Source organism: Aethalodelphis obliquidens, unplaced genomic scaffold (genome assembly GCF_003676395.1).
Source record: "Aethalodelphis obliquidens isolate GAN/ISIS:26980383/991018 unplaced genomic scaffold, ASM367639v1 scaffold43, whole genome shotgun sequence".
Lineage (NCBI taxonomy): Eukaryota > Metazoa > Chordata > Mammalia > Artiodactyla > Delphinidae > Aethalodelphis > Aethalodelphis obliquidens.
This window is the reverse complement of record NW_020837987.1, coordinates 10,644,056-10,663,954: the sequence shown is the minus strand read 5'-3', so window position 1 is coordinate 10,663,954 and position 19,899 is coordinate 10,644,056. Positions and strand designations below refer to the sequence as shown.

Below are 19,899 nucleotides of genomic sequence, written 5' to 3'. Positions count from 1 at the left end.
TTAAAATATGACTGCTAGTTTTTTTTTCATTTTAAACAAAAGTCCGACAGAATGTCTCAATGAACAATACTGTAGTGGCCATAACAGATCCTGACTTATAAGGGTGCTTTGGGGATTAACTGAGCAAGTCCAATAGCCCCGAACAGGCAAGTCCATCCAGACAGAAAGTAAATTAGTGGCTGCCAGGGGCTGAGAGGGCAGCAAGTGAGAAGTGACAGCTCAGGGGCGTGGGGTTTCTTTTGGGGATGAGGAAAATGTTCTGGAATTAGCCGGTGGTGATGGCTGTACAGCCTTGTGAATATACTAAAAACCAGTGAGTTGTATAATTTAAGGGTGACTAAAGCATACTGTAGTATACTAAAGGGTGACTTATGATATGTGAATTACATCTCAAGATAAAAAATAGGGGGGAAAAAAGCCTTGGCTCAGTGCCTGGCACATAATATAAGCTCTCAGTAAGTGATGGTATGATGATTATTGCTCCCATTTAATGGATGAGGAAGCTGAGGATTCATGAGATTAAGTTACTGATAATCACAGAGCTGGTGAGGACTGACTAACCTGAAATCCAACTCTGACTCCGGAGCCCGTGCTCTTAATCCAGTCACTGTGTCTCTAATCACAAACACACAGAAGAGATGGGAGGGGTGTCCTTGGGGAGGAGAGAAAGGGGAGTTGGAGGGTACACACTCTGCTGAAAGTGACCTGCTGAGCGATATGGAGCCAGGGCATCAGGATTCTACCAACTCTTCTGACAGCTCTTTGCGTCTATTTCCACATCTATACAACAGGGATAAGGAGAATATCGAGCTTATAGGGCTGACAAGAGGTTTCAGTGAATACGTGCGAATAAGCGTTAAACGTATGATAGCGCCTCATGTTCGTGGGTCCTGCTGCTTTAGGCAGAAGCACTCCCGTAGGGATGAGAGCAATGTATCCGCTCCCCAAAGCTTGGAAGACAGATCATTCATAACCCCCAACTCCCTTGCGCTGGCCCTATATTTGCTGCACTCTCCTGCTCTGCTCTGCTCAGCAACACGGTTTTGCAAGCAGACCTGACATTTCGCCATATGTAGAAGGAGAAAGCAAGTGGGGTCTGGGGTGCCTGCCTCAGCTCTGCTCGCCTCTCACCCTTCAAATCCCAGTCCCCAGAAATCTTCTATCGCCTGAGGGCGGTTGAGGGGATGGTGAGCGGTGAAGCATCTGTTTTACTTCTGAGATGATTAACACACTTTTTAAATCCCAGCGCCTAGAATATAATGAGTGCTCAAAACACATGGACTCAAAGGATGACCGAAGACACACTTTGTCGGGCAAGGATCAGACTGGTGCATCTCAGAGGTTCCTCTGAGCTGTAAAATTCTGAGGCTGTTTCTGATTGGGAGGAGGAGAGGATGAATTGTATCTTCCAATTTTTTCCTCTGGGTTTCTTTTCTTTTTTTTTTTGGCCATGCCACACGCCTTGCGGGATCTTAGTTCCCCACCAGGGATTGAACCTGTGCCCCGTGCAAGTGGAAGCGCGGAGTCCTAATTACTGGTTTTGCTCAAGCAACACTAAGGTCATTCTTAAAAGTAAAATACTCAAGGACTTCCCTGGTAGTCCAGCGGTTAAGACTCTGCGCTCCCAATGCAGGGGCCCCAGCTTCGATCCCTGGCCAGGGAACTAGATCCCGTGTACCGCAACTAAGACCCGGCACAGCCAAATAAATAAATAAAAAGTAAAATATTGATAAAAGGAATAATTATGGGCTCTGGATAAGGCAATTCCTATTTATTTATTTATTTTAAAACATTCATTCATTCAACATGATCAGGTATTTACTCAAATGTCACTGTCCTCAGAGCTCTTCCATGGACATGCTTTATATACTTTAAATCCCCTGCTCCACCACTTCCCTTCTTCTCCAGTTCACTGCCCTTTTATATTTAGGGTCATCCCTCTCTATCTTATTAATGTACATCTTATTTTTTTTTTGTCCATGCCTCGCAGCATGTGGGATCTTAGTTCCCCGACCAGGGATTGATCCTGGGCTCCCTGCAGCAGAAGCACAGAGTCTTAACCACTGGACCAACAGGAAGGTCCCTAATGTACATTTTAGTTATTCATCTTGCTTATATCAATCCACATTTTTGCAGTGTAGGCCGCATTGTTTTAGTCTCTTTCTCCAGTGCCTAGAATAGTTCATGGCATGAAGCAGGCACTCAACACAGATTTGTTTAAAAAAAAAAAAAGGTGAATGACTGAGGGGACTTCCCTGGTGATCCAGGGGTTAGAACTCCATGCTTCCATTGCAGGAGGCGCGAGTTCGATCCCTGGTCAGGGAACTAAGGTTCTGTCTGCCACAAGGGGTGGCCAAAAAAAGGTGAATTACTGAATGAATAGTTGATAAAGATACATCCTGTATTATATTAGCTGAGCACTTCATTACTATTCACCAGGATCTTTCATTCATTCATTCAACAAATACTTACTGATTATCTAGCATGTACCAGGCACAATTCTATATATTAAAGATACAGCAGTGGATAAAATCCCTGCTGTCATGAAGCTGATATTATAGTAGAGGATGGGTAATAAGCCAACCAACAGATAAGTATATAATGTGCTAGCCACTGGTAGACACTGCTAAGAAAAATACGGCAGGGAAAACAGGGATGGAGAGAGATGGGGAGGTGCTATTTTAGGAAGGACGGTTTCAATTCTAGTGCTGTAGTTCCTGGGTGAGTGACGTTGTGCAGATCAATTAACCTCTTGTGCCTCATTTGTAATAACATGGGGATAATAACAGGGATATTTTGAGGAATGAATGAGTTAATACGTGAAGAGCACTGGAAACTCTGCCTGACTCGTAATAAGCTCCCAATAAACTCCACCAGGTTATTGTTATGACTTTGTGATGAATACAGAAATGGTGCATTACTCCTGGTTTGTTCTAAGTAAATTTGTTTTAGGACATGAAAAGCATTACCAATAACTATATATCAACTTGTAAATACTCTGAAAAGCTGTGGCTTCTGAGTATAGCCAAGAGTGAGTGAGATAAAGGAGAAGTAATACCTATGTGGATCGTTTTTATTGTTTTGTCACTTAATCCATTTTCAGGAATTCAAATAACCATCTCTCAAAGCTGCAGGCCCCTGTAGCCATCTGCCAACTGAACACCTGTACCAGCCACAAACACTCAACTGAATAACTTCTCTCTGTAAACCTTGTCACAGTGCTGGGCACACTAGAAAGAATACAACACAGTCCCCACAACATAGGAATCAAGACCGATTGGAAACCATGAGCAAATTAAATTCCAAATGAGAAACAAAATCCATAACCTTCTTTAACTGCAACTCTTTCAAGGGGGCCCCTAGCTTTCTCACTAGCCACCATTCTCCTAGTTACTATGTGAAAACTTTGGAACTGTTTAATGTCCTCTCTCTCTCTCTTGACCTCTATATATTTACGATAATCTAGTATAAATCCTCTTCACTCAAGGTCTGGATTTTGTATTAAAATACTCAAGCAAAAAAAAAAAAAGGAGGGTGGATTATGTAAGATTGACAAACGGTATACAACAGTTGAAGGTTTGACAAGGGTTGATGGCTATGTGAGAATTCATTATATTATTTTCTGTACGTTTTTGCTAGAAAATGTTCATAATTACAAGTTACCAAATATAAAAGTACTACAAGTACGATAAAATTTTTGAGAAGCATAGGAAAACATATATACAAAGAAATAACTAAAGAGAAATACGTTAACATGTTTACAGTTATCTCTACATTCTGGATAATTATGGATAATTATTGGCTTTCTTCATCTATTTCTCGTATTTTCTATGAAGAGCACAAATTACTTCTATAATCAGAATATGAATGTAACATCATATAAAATTACAAGAAATTAATTAGGACTTCCCTGGTGGCGCAGTGGTTAAGAATCCGCCTGCCAATGCAGGAGACACAGGTTCAAGCCCTGGTCCGGGAAGATCCCACATGTCACGGAGCAACTAGGCCTGTGAGCCACAACTACTGAGCCTGCGCTCTAGAGCCCCAAAGCCACAACTACTGAGCCCATGTGCCACAACTACTGAAGCCCGTGCGCCTAGAGCCTGTGCTCCACAACAAGAGAAGCCACCACAGTGAGAAGCCTGCACACCGCAACGATGAGTAGCCCCTGCTCACTGCAACTAGGGAAAGTCTGCGCACAGCAACAAAGACCCAACACAGCCAAAAATAAATAAATACATAAATAAAGTAAATTAAAAAAATTAATTAAATGAGCACAGCCTTCAGGTCCTCTAAGATCCTAAATTATTACAAAACGACCCTCCCTCCTTCATTCACAGGGGTTATTTACCATGTTAGAACTGAAGGAGAGTGTTACCCAACCGACATGCAGCAAAGCCAGTCTACTGACACCAGGTGGTGGTGAAGGAAAGTATAGCATTTACCGCAGGATGCCAAGCAAGGAGAACAGACAGTTCATGTTCAAAAGACACAAACTCTCTGATAGATTTCAGCGAAGGGTTTTTAAAGACAGTGTGAGGGAGGGGATCACAGGTGTGTGATCAGCTCATGCACAATTCTCTGACTGGCTGATGGTGAGGTAACAGGGTGCTGTTTTGGGAATCTCAATCATCAACCTGGTTCCAACACATCTGGGATCTACCCGCTGGTGGTCAGCATGCAGTTAACTTCCTCCACGTGGTGGGGGGTTTAGTATCTGCAAAACAACTCAAGGATGTGGCTCAGGGTATTATCTCTAGCCCTTGAGGAGGAACTAAAAGTCCTCCTTGACTTTGTTTTACAGCTAAACTATTATTTTTGTCTTGCTTGACTGTTTTCCTTTGTTTCTGCGTTTTCTCGCTTCTCTGACTAAATTTGCTCTTTGGAACTCAGGGAAGGCCTAGGAGACTAAAGCTTTTTTATAAACAAGAGGTGAGGGACACACGGTGGGTAGGGGAGGTCTGTCTCCAAGAAGGCCCCAGAGTGTCCCGCTCAGTTTCAAGAGTATGGCTTAAAGGTCAAGAACACAGGCTGCCTGGGTTCAAATTCCCAGTTCTGTCTCTTCTCTGTTGTTTGACTTTGAGAAAATTACTTAAATTCTTCACCTATCAGTGTTCTCATCTGTAAAACAGATAATAACCACATCTTTGTTATGAAGATTAAGCTAATTAATGCATATAAATGCTGTAAAAGAGTACCTGGCGTTCACTATGTTAACAAATTATTATTACTCATTCATCAACACGTCTCATCCAACCTCCCATTTATTCTATAAACATTCGATATTTGCCCAGGAGTAAAAATCTGCTAATGAATGAAGGAAATCTGTTGCCCAACTGAGAGTAGAAATGACACAGCACGATAAATTCTCTCACTTTGGGACAATGTTGCCTGGAGTCATGGGTCATTCCCTCCTCTCTGCAACCTCTTTTGAGAAATCAGGGTCGGGAAAGGAAAGATATCATAATCGTGTCTCAGGTCCAGGATCAATCACAGCGGCCATCCCCAGGCACCAGCTGGGGGTGAGACCCACTCCTTCCTTTAAAAAAGGTCGTGGGGGGTTTCCCTGGTGGCGCAGTGGTTGAGAGTCCGCCTGCCGATGCAGGGGACACGGGTTCGTGCCCAGGTCCGTGAAGATCCCACATGCCGCTGAGCGGCTGGGCCAGTGAGCCATGGCCGCTGAGCCTGCGCGTCCGGAGCCTGTGCTCCACAACGGGAGAGGCCACAACAGTGAGAGGCCCGCGTGCCGCAAAAAAATAAATAAATAAATAAATAAGTAAGTAAAATTAAAAAGGTCGTGGGGTCATTAGGAATCCACGAAAAACCCCTCTTCCCGCAGGGGTCAGAGAAGAGCCAGTGGCTCTGCAGCTGCAGCTCAGAACCCACCGCGGGCTCACAGAGGCTTTCAAGGACTGAGCGCTTCTCGAAAGAAAGAAAAGACTGAGAACGACCGACCGCCTTTTCGCAGGTGCCAGCGACCGGTTCTAAGCATTTTCACATCACGTAAATCTCACCACATGCCTACTAGGGAGGCACTACTATTAACTCCACTTTGCAGACGAGAAATGGAAAAGTGAAATAACTACGAAGAGTACATCTCTAAGAGACCGCAGAGCGTGCAGAAAGTAGGGGAGGCGAGGGAAACCGAGCGTCCGGAGACTCTCAAACCCGGAGATCGCGACCCCTGCCCGCCTACAACTCGGGTACGCGCGAACAGCCCCAAACACCGAGGTGACGAAAACCGTCGCCCCTGCCCTGCACGGCTTCTATTCCCCAAGGGCGAGGGTGGCACCTGCGGATTCCACGCCCAGGCAGACTCGGAAGGGACTCGGGTTCTAGGCACTGACTCACCTCCCAGCAGGTACTGATGACCGCGGCCTCTCACTCCTGAAGCGGAAGGGCCCGGACTACACGCCGTTCCTGGACCACACTTCCCAGAATCCCTCAGCGGAACAAGGGCTACACCTCTTCCCTTCGAGAGCGGAAGTGGCTCTGACTACCCGGCGCTGCTGGACTACACTCCCCAGAATCCTCGGCAAAAGTAATGCCACGGGCTTCCCTCGTGGCGCAGTGGTTGATAGTCCGCTTGCTCACGCAGGGAACATGGGTTCGTGCCCCGGTCCGGGAAGATCCCAAGTGCCGCGGAGCGGCTGGGCCCGTGAGCCATGGCCGCTGAGCCTGCGCGTCTGGAGCCTGTGCTCCGCAACGGGAGAGGCCACAACAGTGAGAGGCCCACATACCGACAAAAAAAAAAAAAAAAAAAAGTAATGCCACGTTTTTTTTGTTTGCTTTGTTTTGTTTTTAAATATAAGCCGGTTCAGTTCAGTCAGTTTGGAGACGCTATTAGCGCTTGATCTTTTTCTTTTCCTTCCTTCCTTCTCTTCTGGAGGGTTTTTTTGTTGTTTTAATTACATTACTAATAAGTGCGACTGAAAAGTAAATGTGGCTGTATAGCAAAGAAAGGCGAAGAGAGGATCTCAAACTCGGTTTATTGCCTTCTTTACTCTCCTTGTGTAAACCCCTGACAATGTTTACCTGGCATGAGCTATTCATTCCAAGATGCTAAAGACTCAGGAGAAGGAAAAGTAACCTTTGATCAAGCCACAATATAAATAACGACTTTCCCACTTTTGTTGGTTTTAATTGCTCATTTTGAAATCTGGAGTTTTCCAGCAAACGAAAGAAGATGCATTAGCAAGAAGTGAAGGAATACTGTACTTTGAAAGAGAAAAGTCTAGAATACAGGCATACCTCGGAGATATCTGGTGTTAGATTCCAGACCATTGCAATAAAGCAAATATCGAAATAAACTTGAGTTGTATGAATTTTTTAGTTTCCCACTGCATATAAGTTTACACTATAATGTAATCTAAGTGTGCAATTACATTATGTTAAACAATAATGTATACAACTTAACATAAAAATAATGCTGTTGGAAAAATGGCACCAGTAGACTTGCTTGACACAGGTTTGCCACAAACCTTCAATTTGTAAAGTTACCATAACAAATAAAATCGCCATAAACACAACAGGAAAATAAGTAAATACAATAGAATGTTTTATTTTTCTTCAGGATGGTCTAAATCAATGAGCCACAATTATTCAAAACGTAGGTGCGTAAGTGGGGTATCCTGCTCAGATAACGGTAACAAATTCAACTTTTTTCAGCTTTATGAGGTATAATTGACAAGTAAAATTGTAATATATTTAAAGTATATGTGATGAATTGATATACATTGTGAAAGGACTCCCACAAGTGAATTAACACATTCATCACTTCACATAGCTAACTCTTTTGGAGGGAGAGGAGTGAGAACCTTTAATATCTACTCTCTTAGCAAATTTAAACTATACAATACTGCATCATCAACTGTAGTCACCATAGATTAGATCCTCAGACCTTGTTCATCTTAAAGCTGAAAGTTTGTACCCTTTTCATAACCAACCTCCCCCCATTCCCCAGGCAACAACCACCACCACACTACGTTTCTAAGTTTGACCTTTTTTCCCCCTTAGATTCCACATATAACTAATACCATGCATTATTTTTCTTTCTCTCTTATTTCATTTAGCATATGCCCTACAGTTTTATGCATGTTGTTACAAATATTTCTCCATATGTATTTCCTGTGTACCAGTGGTTAGAATTAGAGGTTCAATTTGATTCAGGTTTATTTTGTTTTGGAAAGCATACTTCATGGGTGGTTCTGTTTGTATCTCCTATTACCCTAACTGGAAGCTGCCAAGACACCTAAAAAGAGATCAAGATGAGAAAATGTTTTCTACCAAATATCAAGACTCGTTGCAAAGCTATGGTAACTGAAGCAGTGTGGTATTGGTAAAATTACTGAAAAGTAGACCAATCAAAGGGAATTGAGAGTCAAGACATCCATCTAATCATATACAGATTACTGATTTTCTTCAAAAGTGGCACTGCATAGTAGTGGGGAATAAGGGAAATGTTCAGTAATTGGTATAGGAACAACTGGATATTCATATGGTGAATAATCAAATTATGTGAAAGGCAAATATAGACCTTTCTTTGAAGATTTGTTAATAAATTGATTTTAATCCTGTCACCTACCAAAAAAATAAAGAAAAAGGAAAGAGAGAGGGAAGGAGGAGGGGGAGAGGGAGAGAAAGAGAGAGAGACAACTGCTAAAATTTGAATAAGGTCTGGAGGTTAGACGTTATGCATCAATATTCAATTTTCCTGAATGCTATACTTGTGCTGTAGATATGTAAGTGAATATCCTTGTTCTTACAGTATTACTTAAGTATTCAGATGCAAAGGCTAAGAGGTCTGGAACATACTCATGGTTAAAAAAAAGCATATGTCAATATGTGTGTGCATATATACACGTTCACATACATTAAGAGAATAATGACTCAAACATGTTAACTGGTGAATCTGAGTACAGGGTACATGAAAGATTTTATATAATTTTTACAATATTTGGAAAGTTTTAAATTATTTCAAAACGAAGTTTAAAGAAATGTAAAAATTTATGTCAAGCAAAATCCCATCATTTAGAGATAAGTAAAAATAAATACTTTTTTATTCTTTTTTAATGAGATCACACAAAAATTCCATGCTTTGTGTTTTTCCAGGTTAATGTATTCTGGACATCTTCCAACATCCATAGCAAAATTTGCACTGGATAAGTAAATCATAAAATACTTTGGCAACCCAACTGATTATTTCTATGCTTCCTATTATAAACAATAATGCAATGAACATTCCTTTATATACATCTGCGGCAGATATGTATTTACTTCTGAAGATCAAAGGTTCATCTCTGGGGATTTATTCCTTAATTTTAATCCAATGTATCAGATGAAATAAAGCAATCATATTACAAATTCTTGGCTACAGGAAATTTTTAGTAATTTTATTCATTTTTCATAGTTTTACAGCTTTAGTAAAAATAACGGTCACTGTAAACAAGTATAAAATGGAAGTTGATGGAAAAATAACCCCAAAGGCCTCCTTGACATCCCCCCTCAAAAAAAAAAAAACTAGTTAGTATATGGCAAATATCCTTTTCACACACTGTCTTTAGGCATATATTCACTTTGAGAGATCATTTATATCACGTGGATCTTACCAAGAGGGTTACAACCTATTTCTCCCGTTACTACGTATGGTTCTATGTCACCATTTTAATGGATTTGCTGGGAAGATTCCATCTGAAGGAATCCCTTTCCACTCTCAATACTTCATAGAGTTTATCAGCAGCGTGGACTCTCCAAAACCTTGAAGATGTGCATACTGACTGATGTCTAACAGACTTCTCACTTTTAAAGACTCTTGCCAGTGTGGACTTTCTGATGGTATGTAAGCCGTGAACGGTGACTGAAGTCCTTACCACATATGTCACACTTGTATGGTTTTTCTCCTGTGTGGACCCTCTGGTGGGCGTGAAGCCGAGAACTCTGACTGAAGCCCTTCCCACACTCCTCACATTTAAACAGTTTCTCCCGAGCGTGAACACTCAGATGGACTCTAAGATTGGAGGGGAGACTGAAGGCCTTCCCACACTCCTCACACTTGTGGGGTTTCTCTCCTGTGTGGACCCTCTGGTGATGGCGAAGATTCAGGCTCCGCCCAAAGGCCTTCCCACACTCCTCACATTTGTAAGGCTTTTCACCAGTGTGGCCCCTCTGGTGGTATATAAACTGTGAACTGTAACGAAAGCCCTTTCCACACATGTTGCATCTGTAGGGCTTCTCCCCAGTGTGGACCCTCTGATGGGACTGAAGACCAGAGGACTGGCTGAAGCCCTTCCCACAGACACCACACTTGTAGGGTTTCTCGCCCGTGTGGACTCTCTGATGGACCCGGAAATCTATGGCCTGACTGAAGCTCTTATCACACGCCTCACATTTGTAGGGTTTCTCTCCTGAGTGGACTCTCTGATGAGCATGAAGGTTTGATCTCCAACTGAAGCCCTTCCCACACTCCTCACATTTATACGGTTTTTCTCCAGTGTGAATGACTTGGTGCAATTTAAGATTTGAACTGTAACTGAAGTCCTTACCGCACATGTCGCATCTGTAGGGCTTTTCCCCTGTGTGGACTCTCTGGTGGGTCTGCAGCTTTGACGACTGACTGAAGCCCTTCCCACACGTCTCGCATTTGAATCGTTTCTCCCCGGTGTGGACGTTCTGGTGGACTTGAAGATTGGAAGCCTGACTGAAGCCCTTCCCACACTCCTTGCATTTGTAGGGTTTCTCTCCCGTGTGGACACGGAAGTGGATGTGAAGATCTGTGTTACGGGTGAAGCCCTTCCCGCACGCCTCACATCTGTACGGTTTCTCTCCAGTGTGGACCCTCCGGTGGCATATCAAAGGGGAATTGTGACTGAACCCCTTGCCGCAGACATCGCATTTGTAGGGTTTCTCCCCAGTGTGGACCCTCTGATGTATGTGATAATGCGCGGCCTGTGTGAAGCCCTTCCCACACTCCTCACACTTATAGGGTTTCTCACCCCTGTGGACCCTCTGGTGAACACGAAGGTTAACGCTCCAGCCAAAGCCCTTCCCGCACTCGTCGCACTTGTACGGTTTCTCTTCGGTGTGGACTCTCTGATGGCACTGAAAATTTGAACTTTGGCTAAAGCATTTACCGCACTCCTCGCATTTGTAAGGCTTCTCCCCCGTGTGTGTCCTATAGTGGATGATAAGGCCTGTGCTGCTACTGAATCCCTTGCCACAACTGTCACACCTATAGGACTTCTCTCCCGTGTGATTAGATTGACGGGGATGAAAGGAGTTCCTATTGAAACCATCGCCGGATTCACGACATTTATCGACTTTTCCTCGCGGGTGAATTCTTTGATGACTTTGCAGATGGGAGCATTTCTCTCCCAGGTGAACCCTCGGATGAATTGGGAGCACTTCGCTATCACTGAAGCTTCTCCCACACTCTCTACAGGGATACAGTGTGTCTCCTTTGCAGGGTTTCTGTTCTGTGTCAGTTGTAACAGGATCACTCAGGGGTGATTTCTTCATGAAGGCTTCACATATACATGGGTTGTTTTTCCCGTTCATTTGCTTACCTCTACTCTGATTCCCTGACTCACTCACATACATATTCCCACAGGAATCCTGGGTTCTCGAAATCAAAAACTCTTGATTTTCAAGGTAACTGGAACTATCGCCTTTGTGGTTCATCATATGGTTCTCATTTTCAGAAACCTGAAGAGAATCACCTTGTAGGAAATGGGAAGTCCTCCTCTGAAGACAGCACGTTGAATCACTTGCGACCTGTTTCCAGATTTGCCAGCAAGACGGCTCTTCACATGAAAGGTATTTTAATGCGACTTTTCCAAGAGTCTCCACCTCATCGGGATTCTTGCTGCCTAAAAGAAAAAGCGATATTCAGAGGTGAGGACAAGTAAATGCTTTGTTCAGAAACATCGGGATTTCACACTCAGGGATAAGGCCTTAAAAAAACCAGAGAAAGGGTCATGTCTGTACCACACCACTTATCCTTTTGTTATGCTTTTTCGTGTAAGTGGAAGCGAAGAACAGGGTCAAGAGACTTTTCTGTAAATGTGACCTATTTAGAACCACAGGTCTAACGGTTTAATAGAAGAGCTGTAGGTTTGAAATCGGATGGCTGCAGGGCAACAAAGACAACCCACCTTCCAACCTACAGCAACGTCAATTAAAAGCCTAATCACTTGTTCCTTAGCAGGCTTACGACAAGTGGGCTTCTACTGAATTAGGTTAGGAAAGCACAGACTGTAGACATTAAACAGTACTTTAGGTCCTGGTAGATATGATCTTCTAAGAGTAAATTTGGGAAGCGGCTGGGATAATAACATTCATTTTCTAAGCCTGGGAGTGATTCTGGTCTCTGTAAAAAGAAGGGGGAAAGGGAAAACTAACCTTGGACAGCTGAGAAAGAACCTGGGAGGAGAAGAAAGAGAACAGATTCTCAAAGGCAACCCTGAATGGAGGAGAGGGAGAGTTATGTTCAGCTTGGAAAGCTTTTGCCCAGGAAGCTGCGAACCTTGCTTTTTCTCTCATTCCCTTTGGGTCTCTCTGCTCAAATGTCACTCAACTGGGTGAGGCCTTCCTATCACCCAGTATAAGATAATTCCTCCCACCCCAACACACCTTCCACTCTTCCCATCTGCCTTACTCTGCTTTCTTTTCCCCCATGGCACTTATTATTTGATTTACTATGTACTTCTTAATTTTTTCCTGCCCATTTAGAAGAACTAGGATGTAACAATCATGGAAAACAAGCACTTTGATTTCTTCATTGTTTCATCCCCACTGTAACAGAATTTCTCAAATTGCTGGCATATACTCGTGAACTGTGAAATCCATTCCATACATTGTGACACTTCAAAGAAAAAGAAGTGGGAATTCCCTGGTGGTCCAGTGATTAGGACTCAGCACTTTCACTGCCAGGGCCGGGTTCGATCCCTAGTTGGGGAACTAAGATCCCACAAGCTGCATGGTGCGGCCAAGGAGGGGAAAAAGAACCCCTCAATATTCTGTAATAACCTATATGGGAAAAGAATCTGAAAAAGAATAGATATGTGTGTATGTATAACTGAACCACTTTGCTGTACACATAAAACTAACACAACATTGTAAATCAACTATACCCAATATAAAATAAAAATTAAATTTAAAACAATAAAAGAAATTATGTGGAAATAAATAATAAAAATATGAAAAGCATATCACAAGCAGTAAGGATAACACTATATAAAATGCTTGTTTCAGCTGTAGACATACACATAAATATGCACGTATGTTACATTTATACTTGGTCGGGATGTAAAATATTTCTTATTGAGAGTCATAGTTAAAAACGTATGGAAGCCACTGGCTTAAAATGTTTAAAGTGGTGCCAAGTCCTGAATGATTAATTTGCTTAAATAGAAAGTTACATTCAAATAATATAAACTGAACAAGTCCCAACAGGTATGTGCACATTTCAGGGTATGGTAGGCTAACTGAACATCCTAAAGATGTCCATGCCCTAATCCCTGGAACCTGCAAACATGTTAATGTACACAGCAAAAGGGACTTCAGATCTGATTAAATTAAGGATCTTGAGATGAGCCCAAAGAAGTCACAAGGGTCCATGAAAAAAGGGAACGCGGGACTTCCCTGGTGGCGCAGTGGTTAAGAATCCACCTGCCAATGCAGGGGACATGGATTCGAGCCGTGGTCCGGGAAGATCCCACATGCCTCGGAGCAACTAAGCCTGTATGCCACAACTACTGAGCCTGCGCTCTAGAGCCTGTGAGCCACAACTACTGAGCCCACGTGCCACAACTACTGAAGCCCATGCCTCTAAAGCCTGTGCTCCGCAACAGGAGAAGCTACGGTGATAAGAAGCCTGTGCACCACAACAAAGAGTAGCCCCCACTCGCCGCAACTAGAGAAAGCCCACGCGCAGCAACGAAGACCCAATGCGGCCAAAAATAAATAAATACATTAAAAAAAAAAAAGAATCCCTACAAAAACAAGCTCTTTATTTTGCACGCCAGTGACCTATAAAGAACATTTTAGGTAGTATTTGTACTTGAAGCATGGTTGCAAAATCCTGAAACATGCGGATGCTGAAGAGGTCAAAAAAACCTTTGAGAAAGGGTGGCAGAAAATGCTACCAGATTTGTTAAAAAAAGACTTGGTCTATGACACAAAACTGAAGTGTAACAATACGTAGGATCATGATTCCTGAAATGAACCCCAGTGAAACTAACACATCACTGTAAATCATCTACACTTCAATTAAAAAAAAGAAAAAGAGAAGGAGACCATTTCCAGTAATATTCCTGAATGCATCAAACGTGAAGCAACATGTAGACATGAGAAGGGAGATGGACAAATGCAGATGGTTATATCCATTAACCACTCTCAGAATTCAGGGCCTAATCTATCATGTTTGCAGATAAGCTTCTCTCCTTCATTTTTCAGGCAGAGGGAGAGTATATACATTTACATTCCCTAGGAATATCTGATGTTTTTAAATGGGTAGAACTGAGGAATATGCAAATTAAAGAGAAGGGAAGGAAGGGGAGAGAAAGGAAGAGGAGGTCAAACAGTGAAGTAAACAGTGAGGATCTGAGCAAAGGCAGGAGAACAGAGGGCCTTGAAAGGCTGGGGAGAAAAGTGAAACAATGGCTGGGGATCCAGAGGATGAGGTGGTCTTCACAGATGAAGAAGGCTGGGGTCATAGGTCAGGAAGAGCTGTGAGGAGAGCTTCCTCACTTTTACTCAAAAGAATAGGATTTTTTTTTTTTTTTTCGGTACGTGGGCCTCTCACTGTTGTGGCCTCTCCCGTCGCGGAGCACAGGCTCCGGACGCGCAGGCTCAGCGGCCACGGCTCACGGGCCCAGCCGCTCCGCGGCATGTGGGATCTTCCCGGACCAGGGCATGAACCCGCGTCCCCTGCATCGGCAGGCGGATTCTCAACCACTGCGCCATGAGGGAAGCCCCAAAATAGTAATTTTTAAAGTAATATCTTCATTCAACAATTACGTACTGAGCATCTACTATGCAGAAGGCTCATCAGAGGCTTTGGGTAGAGACAGGAAATACAATTGCCCAAATTCCTACTTTCAAGGGGAGACGGATGAGGAACAAGTAAATAAAGACAAGTTACGAGGTCAGGAGGTTATCAGTGCTTCGATACAAAATAAGGCAGGGTGAGGGCACGGAGAATGGAGAGAGAATGGCACTGGAAATGGGGCAGACACACAAGGTCTGTCTGATGAGATGAAATTTGAGAGAAGACCTGAGTGAGTAAGGGAGTGGCTGCGGGCCTCTACACTGAGGCAGAGAGCTAGTCGAAGGTTGGGAAACAAGAAAACACTCCAAAGGGGCCAGGATGATATGAATGATCTAAGAAAGGGTAAAAGGATGGGTGATCAAAGAGGAACTCAGTGAGGAGTCCAGATCAGGTAGGGCCCTGCAATCCACTGTAAGGACTCAGAGTGAAAGGGGAGGCCTTGGGAGGGTTTTGGACAGAGGAATGGTATGATCTTACTTGCTTTCTAAAGAACCAGTCTGGCTACCATGTGGAGAAGAGGTTACAGGAGTGCAAGAGCAGAAGCATGGAGACCAGTTTGGAGGAAGCTGTCACAGTCCAGGCAAGAGATGACAGCACGTGGACAAGAGCGGTCATCACGGACGTGGAGAGAAGATTAGCTGGTACCTGAAATAATAGCTTTGTGGTTCTCACTGGAATGCCCGTTTCTTTGGGTTTCTCTCTCCATCATCCAAATCTTTTCTTCTGTCTCCAACTGGGACACCATATCTGGCTTGAAGGGAAGATGTCCTATGAAAAGGCAGATATATATATTTAAGATGAACACACAGCTTAAATAGATCTTTGTCCAAGTTCTATAACCCTCAAGTGATCACAAACTGTAATAAGAAATGAATTCAGGGAACTATACTCAATATTCTGTAACAACCTATAAAAGAAAAGAATCTGAAAAAGAATATATATATAATTGAATCATTTTGCTGTACACCTGAAACTAACACAACACTGTAAATCAACTATACTTCAATCAAAAAAAGAAAAACAAATTGAGGTCACAACCTAGTTCATGTCTACATATAGATAAAATTAGATTTAACCAATGTCTGTTTTTATCATATTTCCCACACTCTCATACCACTTACTGCAAATGGTCACAGTTTTTGCTACAATGTGAGGGGATCTTGATAAGGAACTCTGACAGTTTCTATTCTTATTCCATTTTATTCTATTTCACTGAAAAAAAAAATAATGCCAGTACAATGAACTAAGTTGACTCCAAGATCCACCAAAGTATCTGAAAGACAAAGTATAGAAGCTAAGCTGCCCGTTTATAGATCATCTAAAACAGGGTTTCTCAGCTGAGGCACTACCGATATTCTGCACTGGCTAATTCTGTGTGGTGGGGGGAGGTGGTCCTGTGCATCGAAGGACGTTTAACAGCACCACTAGCCACTAGATGCCAGCAGCACCCCTCCCTCAGCTGTGACAATCAAAACTGTCTCCAGACATTGCCAAATGTCCCCAAGGAGGCAAAATCACCCCGGATGGAATTTTGCCTGAGCAGAGAGGGACCAGAAAAACCTATGGATTGGAAAAACTTGTGTCTTCAAGGTCAAGGAACCACTTCACAAGGTCCAAAGCTTTGAACAGCTGAGGACCAGACACTCTCAAGAGACTTGAAGTTCAGGGTCAGAGAGTGCCCGTCCTCACCCACTGAGACCAGGTTCCGGAAGTTCTCCACCATCACATCCTGGTACAATTTCCTCTGGGCAGAGTCCAGCAGCCCCAGCTCCTCCTCGGTGAAGGTCACGGCCACGTCCTTGAAGGTCACCGCCTCCTACGACATCAAACGCATGTCACCTCAATCTCACAACCGCCATTGGAAGAAGGGCAGCATCGAGAAGGATAAAGAAGATTAACCCAAAAAATGGTTACCGATTTGGAGGGACTCCAGGCAGTTTTCAGTCCCAACACTTGCCCCTCTCAGTGACAGTGATGTCACCTCTCCGCTGTCCCACTCTATCTCTGCTTTTAATATTCGCAAAGTTCACAGGCTTTCTGCAACCCTCCAGGACAGGTACACAGCTCCTTACCTATGCTTTCAAGGCAAAAGCCATAACCACCTGCTGCCACACGCACAGCTGGTGAAGGCACAGGGTGAGTTCAAATTTCAAGGTTTTAATGACAGGACCCTGGGCAAATTCCTTTACCTCTCACTATCTTAATTTCCTCTTCTCTATAATGGTGTCTCAATCACAAGGTGTTTGAAAGGATTAGACGAATGAACATGTGTAAAGCACTTACAATGGCGCCTGGCACATAAGAAGCGCTCAATAAATTTAAGCAAGCAGTATCATTAAAATCTCTTTCATTCCATTTTGTGACTGCATAGTATAGTATTCCTTAGAACTGATGATGTAGCTTTAATCAATCCAAATAAAGCACAATTAGTTACAGATTTTTACTTATCATCATCTGCTGTAAAGATCCTTTCACAGAGATCTCAACCAAGAAGTAGCAACTGCACTTTAAAATTTTTGAAAGTATAATGGCAGATTTCCATCTCAAAAGGTTTTCCCAATTCACCTTTCATATGAGGAAGTACAAATGTTCCTGAATCTCTACACTGGCCAAATAAGACATAATTCCGTTTTTTTAAAAAAAGAAAATCTTCAACAATCTAAGTGAAATAAATAAATAGAAAGCTTTCATTAACGTTTGTACACATTTAGTTATTAAATTATTTTCTTCATAAATTTACTTTCCATTATTGTGATGCTCCTTTTCCTTCTTTTACTCATATTCCAGTTGGGTCTTACTTTATTTTACTAATTTTGATGAGAATTAGAGATATTAAACCTTTACCTAATGTTTATAAGTATGTCCCATCAATTCAAATATTACAAATATATAGCTGTGAATGCCTGAAAGAAAAGGAATATGAGAAAGCAAAAAGAGATAGTTTGTAAACAGAGTAGTAGGGTAAATTATCTTTCTCTATTCCAAGTTTCCACAATTTTTCAAAGATTGCTTTGTGAAATAAAGATGATAAAATAAACCAAACAAAACGCACAGTCTGGCACACAACATGCACACAAGGTGTGTCGTGTTCATTAACCTTTCCAAGGAAGAGAAAAAAGGTGTGTCCAATCTTTGAGAAATAAAATCCCTTAGGAGTCAGAAAGCAATGCCTTACTTACCTGAAACTCAGTCATTTTCTCCCACTCCTTCCGGGGAAGGTCAGATTCCTGAGAAGGCATAACTGGGGAAGGACAAAGAAGCCATGAGATGCAGGCCAGGGCTGTCAGGAGCCCATGTGGATCTCTGCAGAAATTACACATGAGCACTCGTACTCCCAGGCAGAGGTGCTCACATACAGCTTGGTAAGCAGAGCTTGGAGTAGACTGCAGCTACTAGCAGGACTGTCAGCCAGCAGCCACTGGACAGTGAACAACCAGCACAACCAAACACAGTATCCCTACCATAAAGACTTCTGATCCTACCATAAAAAAAAAATGAAAAGACGATCTATGGACTGGGAGAAAATATTTGCAAATTATGCTACTGAAGGGACTAATTTCCAAAATATACAAACAGCTCATACAGCTTAATATCAAAAAAGCAAACAACCCAATCAAAAAATGGGCAGAAGACCTAAATAGGCATCTCCAAAGAAGACATACAAAATGGCCAAAAGGCACATGAAGAGATGCTCAACACTGCTAATTATTAGAGAAATGTAAATCAAAACTACAATGAGGTATCACCTCACATCAGTCAGAATGGCCATCATTAAAGTGTACAAATAATACATGCTGGAGAGAATGTGGAGAAAAGGGAACCCTCCTACACTGTTGGTGCCAATATAAATTGGTACAGCCACTATGGACAACAGTATGGAAGTTCCTTAAAAAACTAAAAACAGAGCTACCATAGGATCCAGCAATCTCCCTTCTGGGCATATATCCAGAGAAAACTCTAATTCAAAAAGACATATGCACAATGCTCATAAGTTATTTTTGTAATAAGAAATAACGGCCCAATAAAAATTACATAAAACATGGGACTTCACTGGTGGCACAGTGGATAAGACTGCTCCCAATGCAGGGGGCCCAGGTTCGATCCCTGGTCAGGGAACTAGATCCCACACGCATGCCGCAACTAAGAGTTCGCATGCCACAACTAAGGAGCCTGTGTGCTGCAACTAAGGAGCCGGCAAGCCGCAACTAAGGAGCCCTAGAGCCGCAACTAAGGAGCCCGCCTGCTGCAACTAAGACCCCATGCAAGCAAATAAATAAATAAATATTTTTAAAAAATGTCCATCAACATAGGAATGGATAAACAAGATGTGGTACATGTATACAATGGAATATTACTCTACCATAAAAAGGAATGAAATAGTGCCATTGGCAGAGATGTGGATAAATCTACAGACTGTCATACAGAGTGAAGTAAGTCAGAAAGAGAAAAACAAATATCGTATAGTATCACTTCTATGTGGAATCTAGAAAAACGGTACAGATGAACTTATTTGCAAATCAGAAATAGAGACACACGTTGAGAACAAACTTATGGATACCAAGGGGGGAAGAGGGGGGTGGGATGAATTGGGAGATTCAGATTGACACATATACACTATTATGTATAAAAGAGATAACTAATGAGAACCTACTGTACAGCACAGGAAACTCTACTCAGTGACCTGTGGTGACCTAAATGGGAAGGAAATCTAAAAAAGAGGGGACATATGTATACGTATGGCTGATTCACTTTGCTGTACAGCAGAAACTAACAACACTGTAAAGCAACTATACTCCAATAAAAATTTTTTAAAAAATGATACATGCACCCTAATGTTCATAGAACTATTTACA

At 42.5% G+C, this 19,899-nt stretch overlaps 1 protein-coding gene across 5 annotated transcripts in view; it reads right to left on the bottom strand.

The window, feature by feature from the left end:
* Nucleotides 1-9,366: 9,366 nt before the first annotated feature.
* LOC113605974 (zinc finger protein 227) overlaps nt 9,367-19,899 on the bottom strand; it is an 88,136-nt gene continuing 77,603 nt past the window's right edge. For 4 of the 5 annotated variants that reach the window (XM_027079754.1, XM_027079753.1, XM_027079751.1 and 1 more), the window contains exons 3-6: nt 18,226-18,287; nt 16,736-16,862; nt 15,692-15,814; nt 9,367-11,864 (exon numbers count right to left, since the gene is read on the bottom strand). In XM_027079754.1, the coding sequence (XP_026935555.1) occupies nt 9,802-11,864; nt 15,692-15,814; nt 16,736-16,862; nt 18,226-18,285 (2,373 nt within the window). In that variant the 5' untranslated portion in view covers nt 18,286-18,287 and the 3' untranslated portion in view covers nt 9,367-9,801. The remainder of the gene's footprint in view (nt 11,865-15,691; nt 15,815-16,735; nt 16,863-18,225; nt 18,288-19,899) is intronic. The other variant, XM_027079770.1, reaches the window with a different exon arrangement.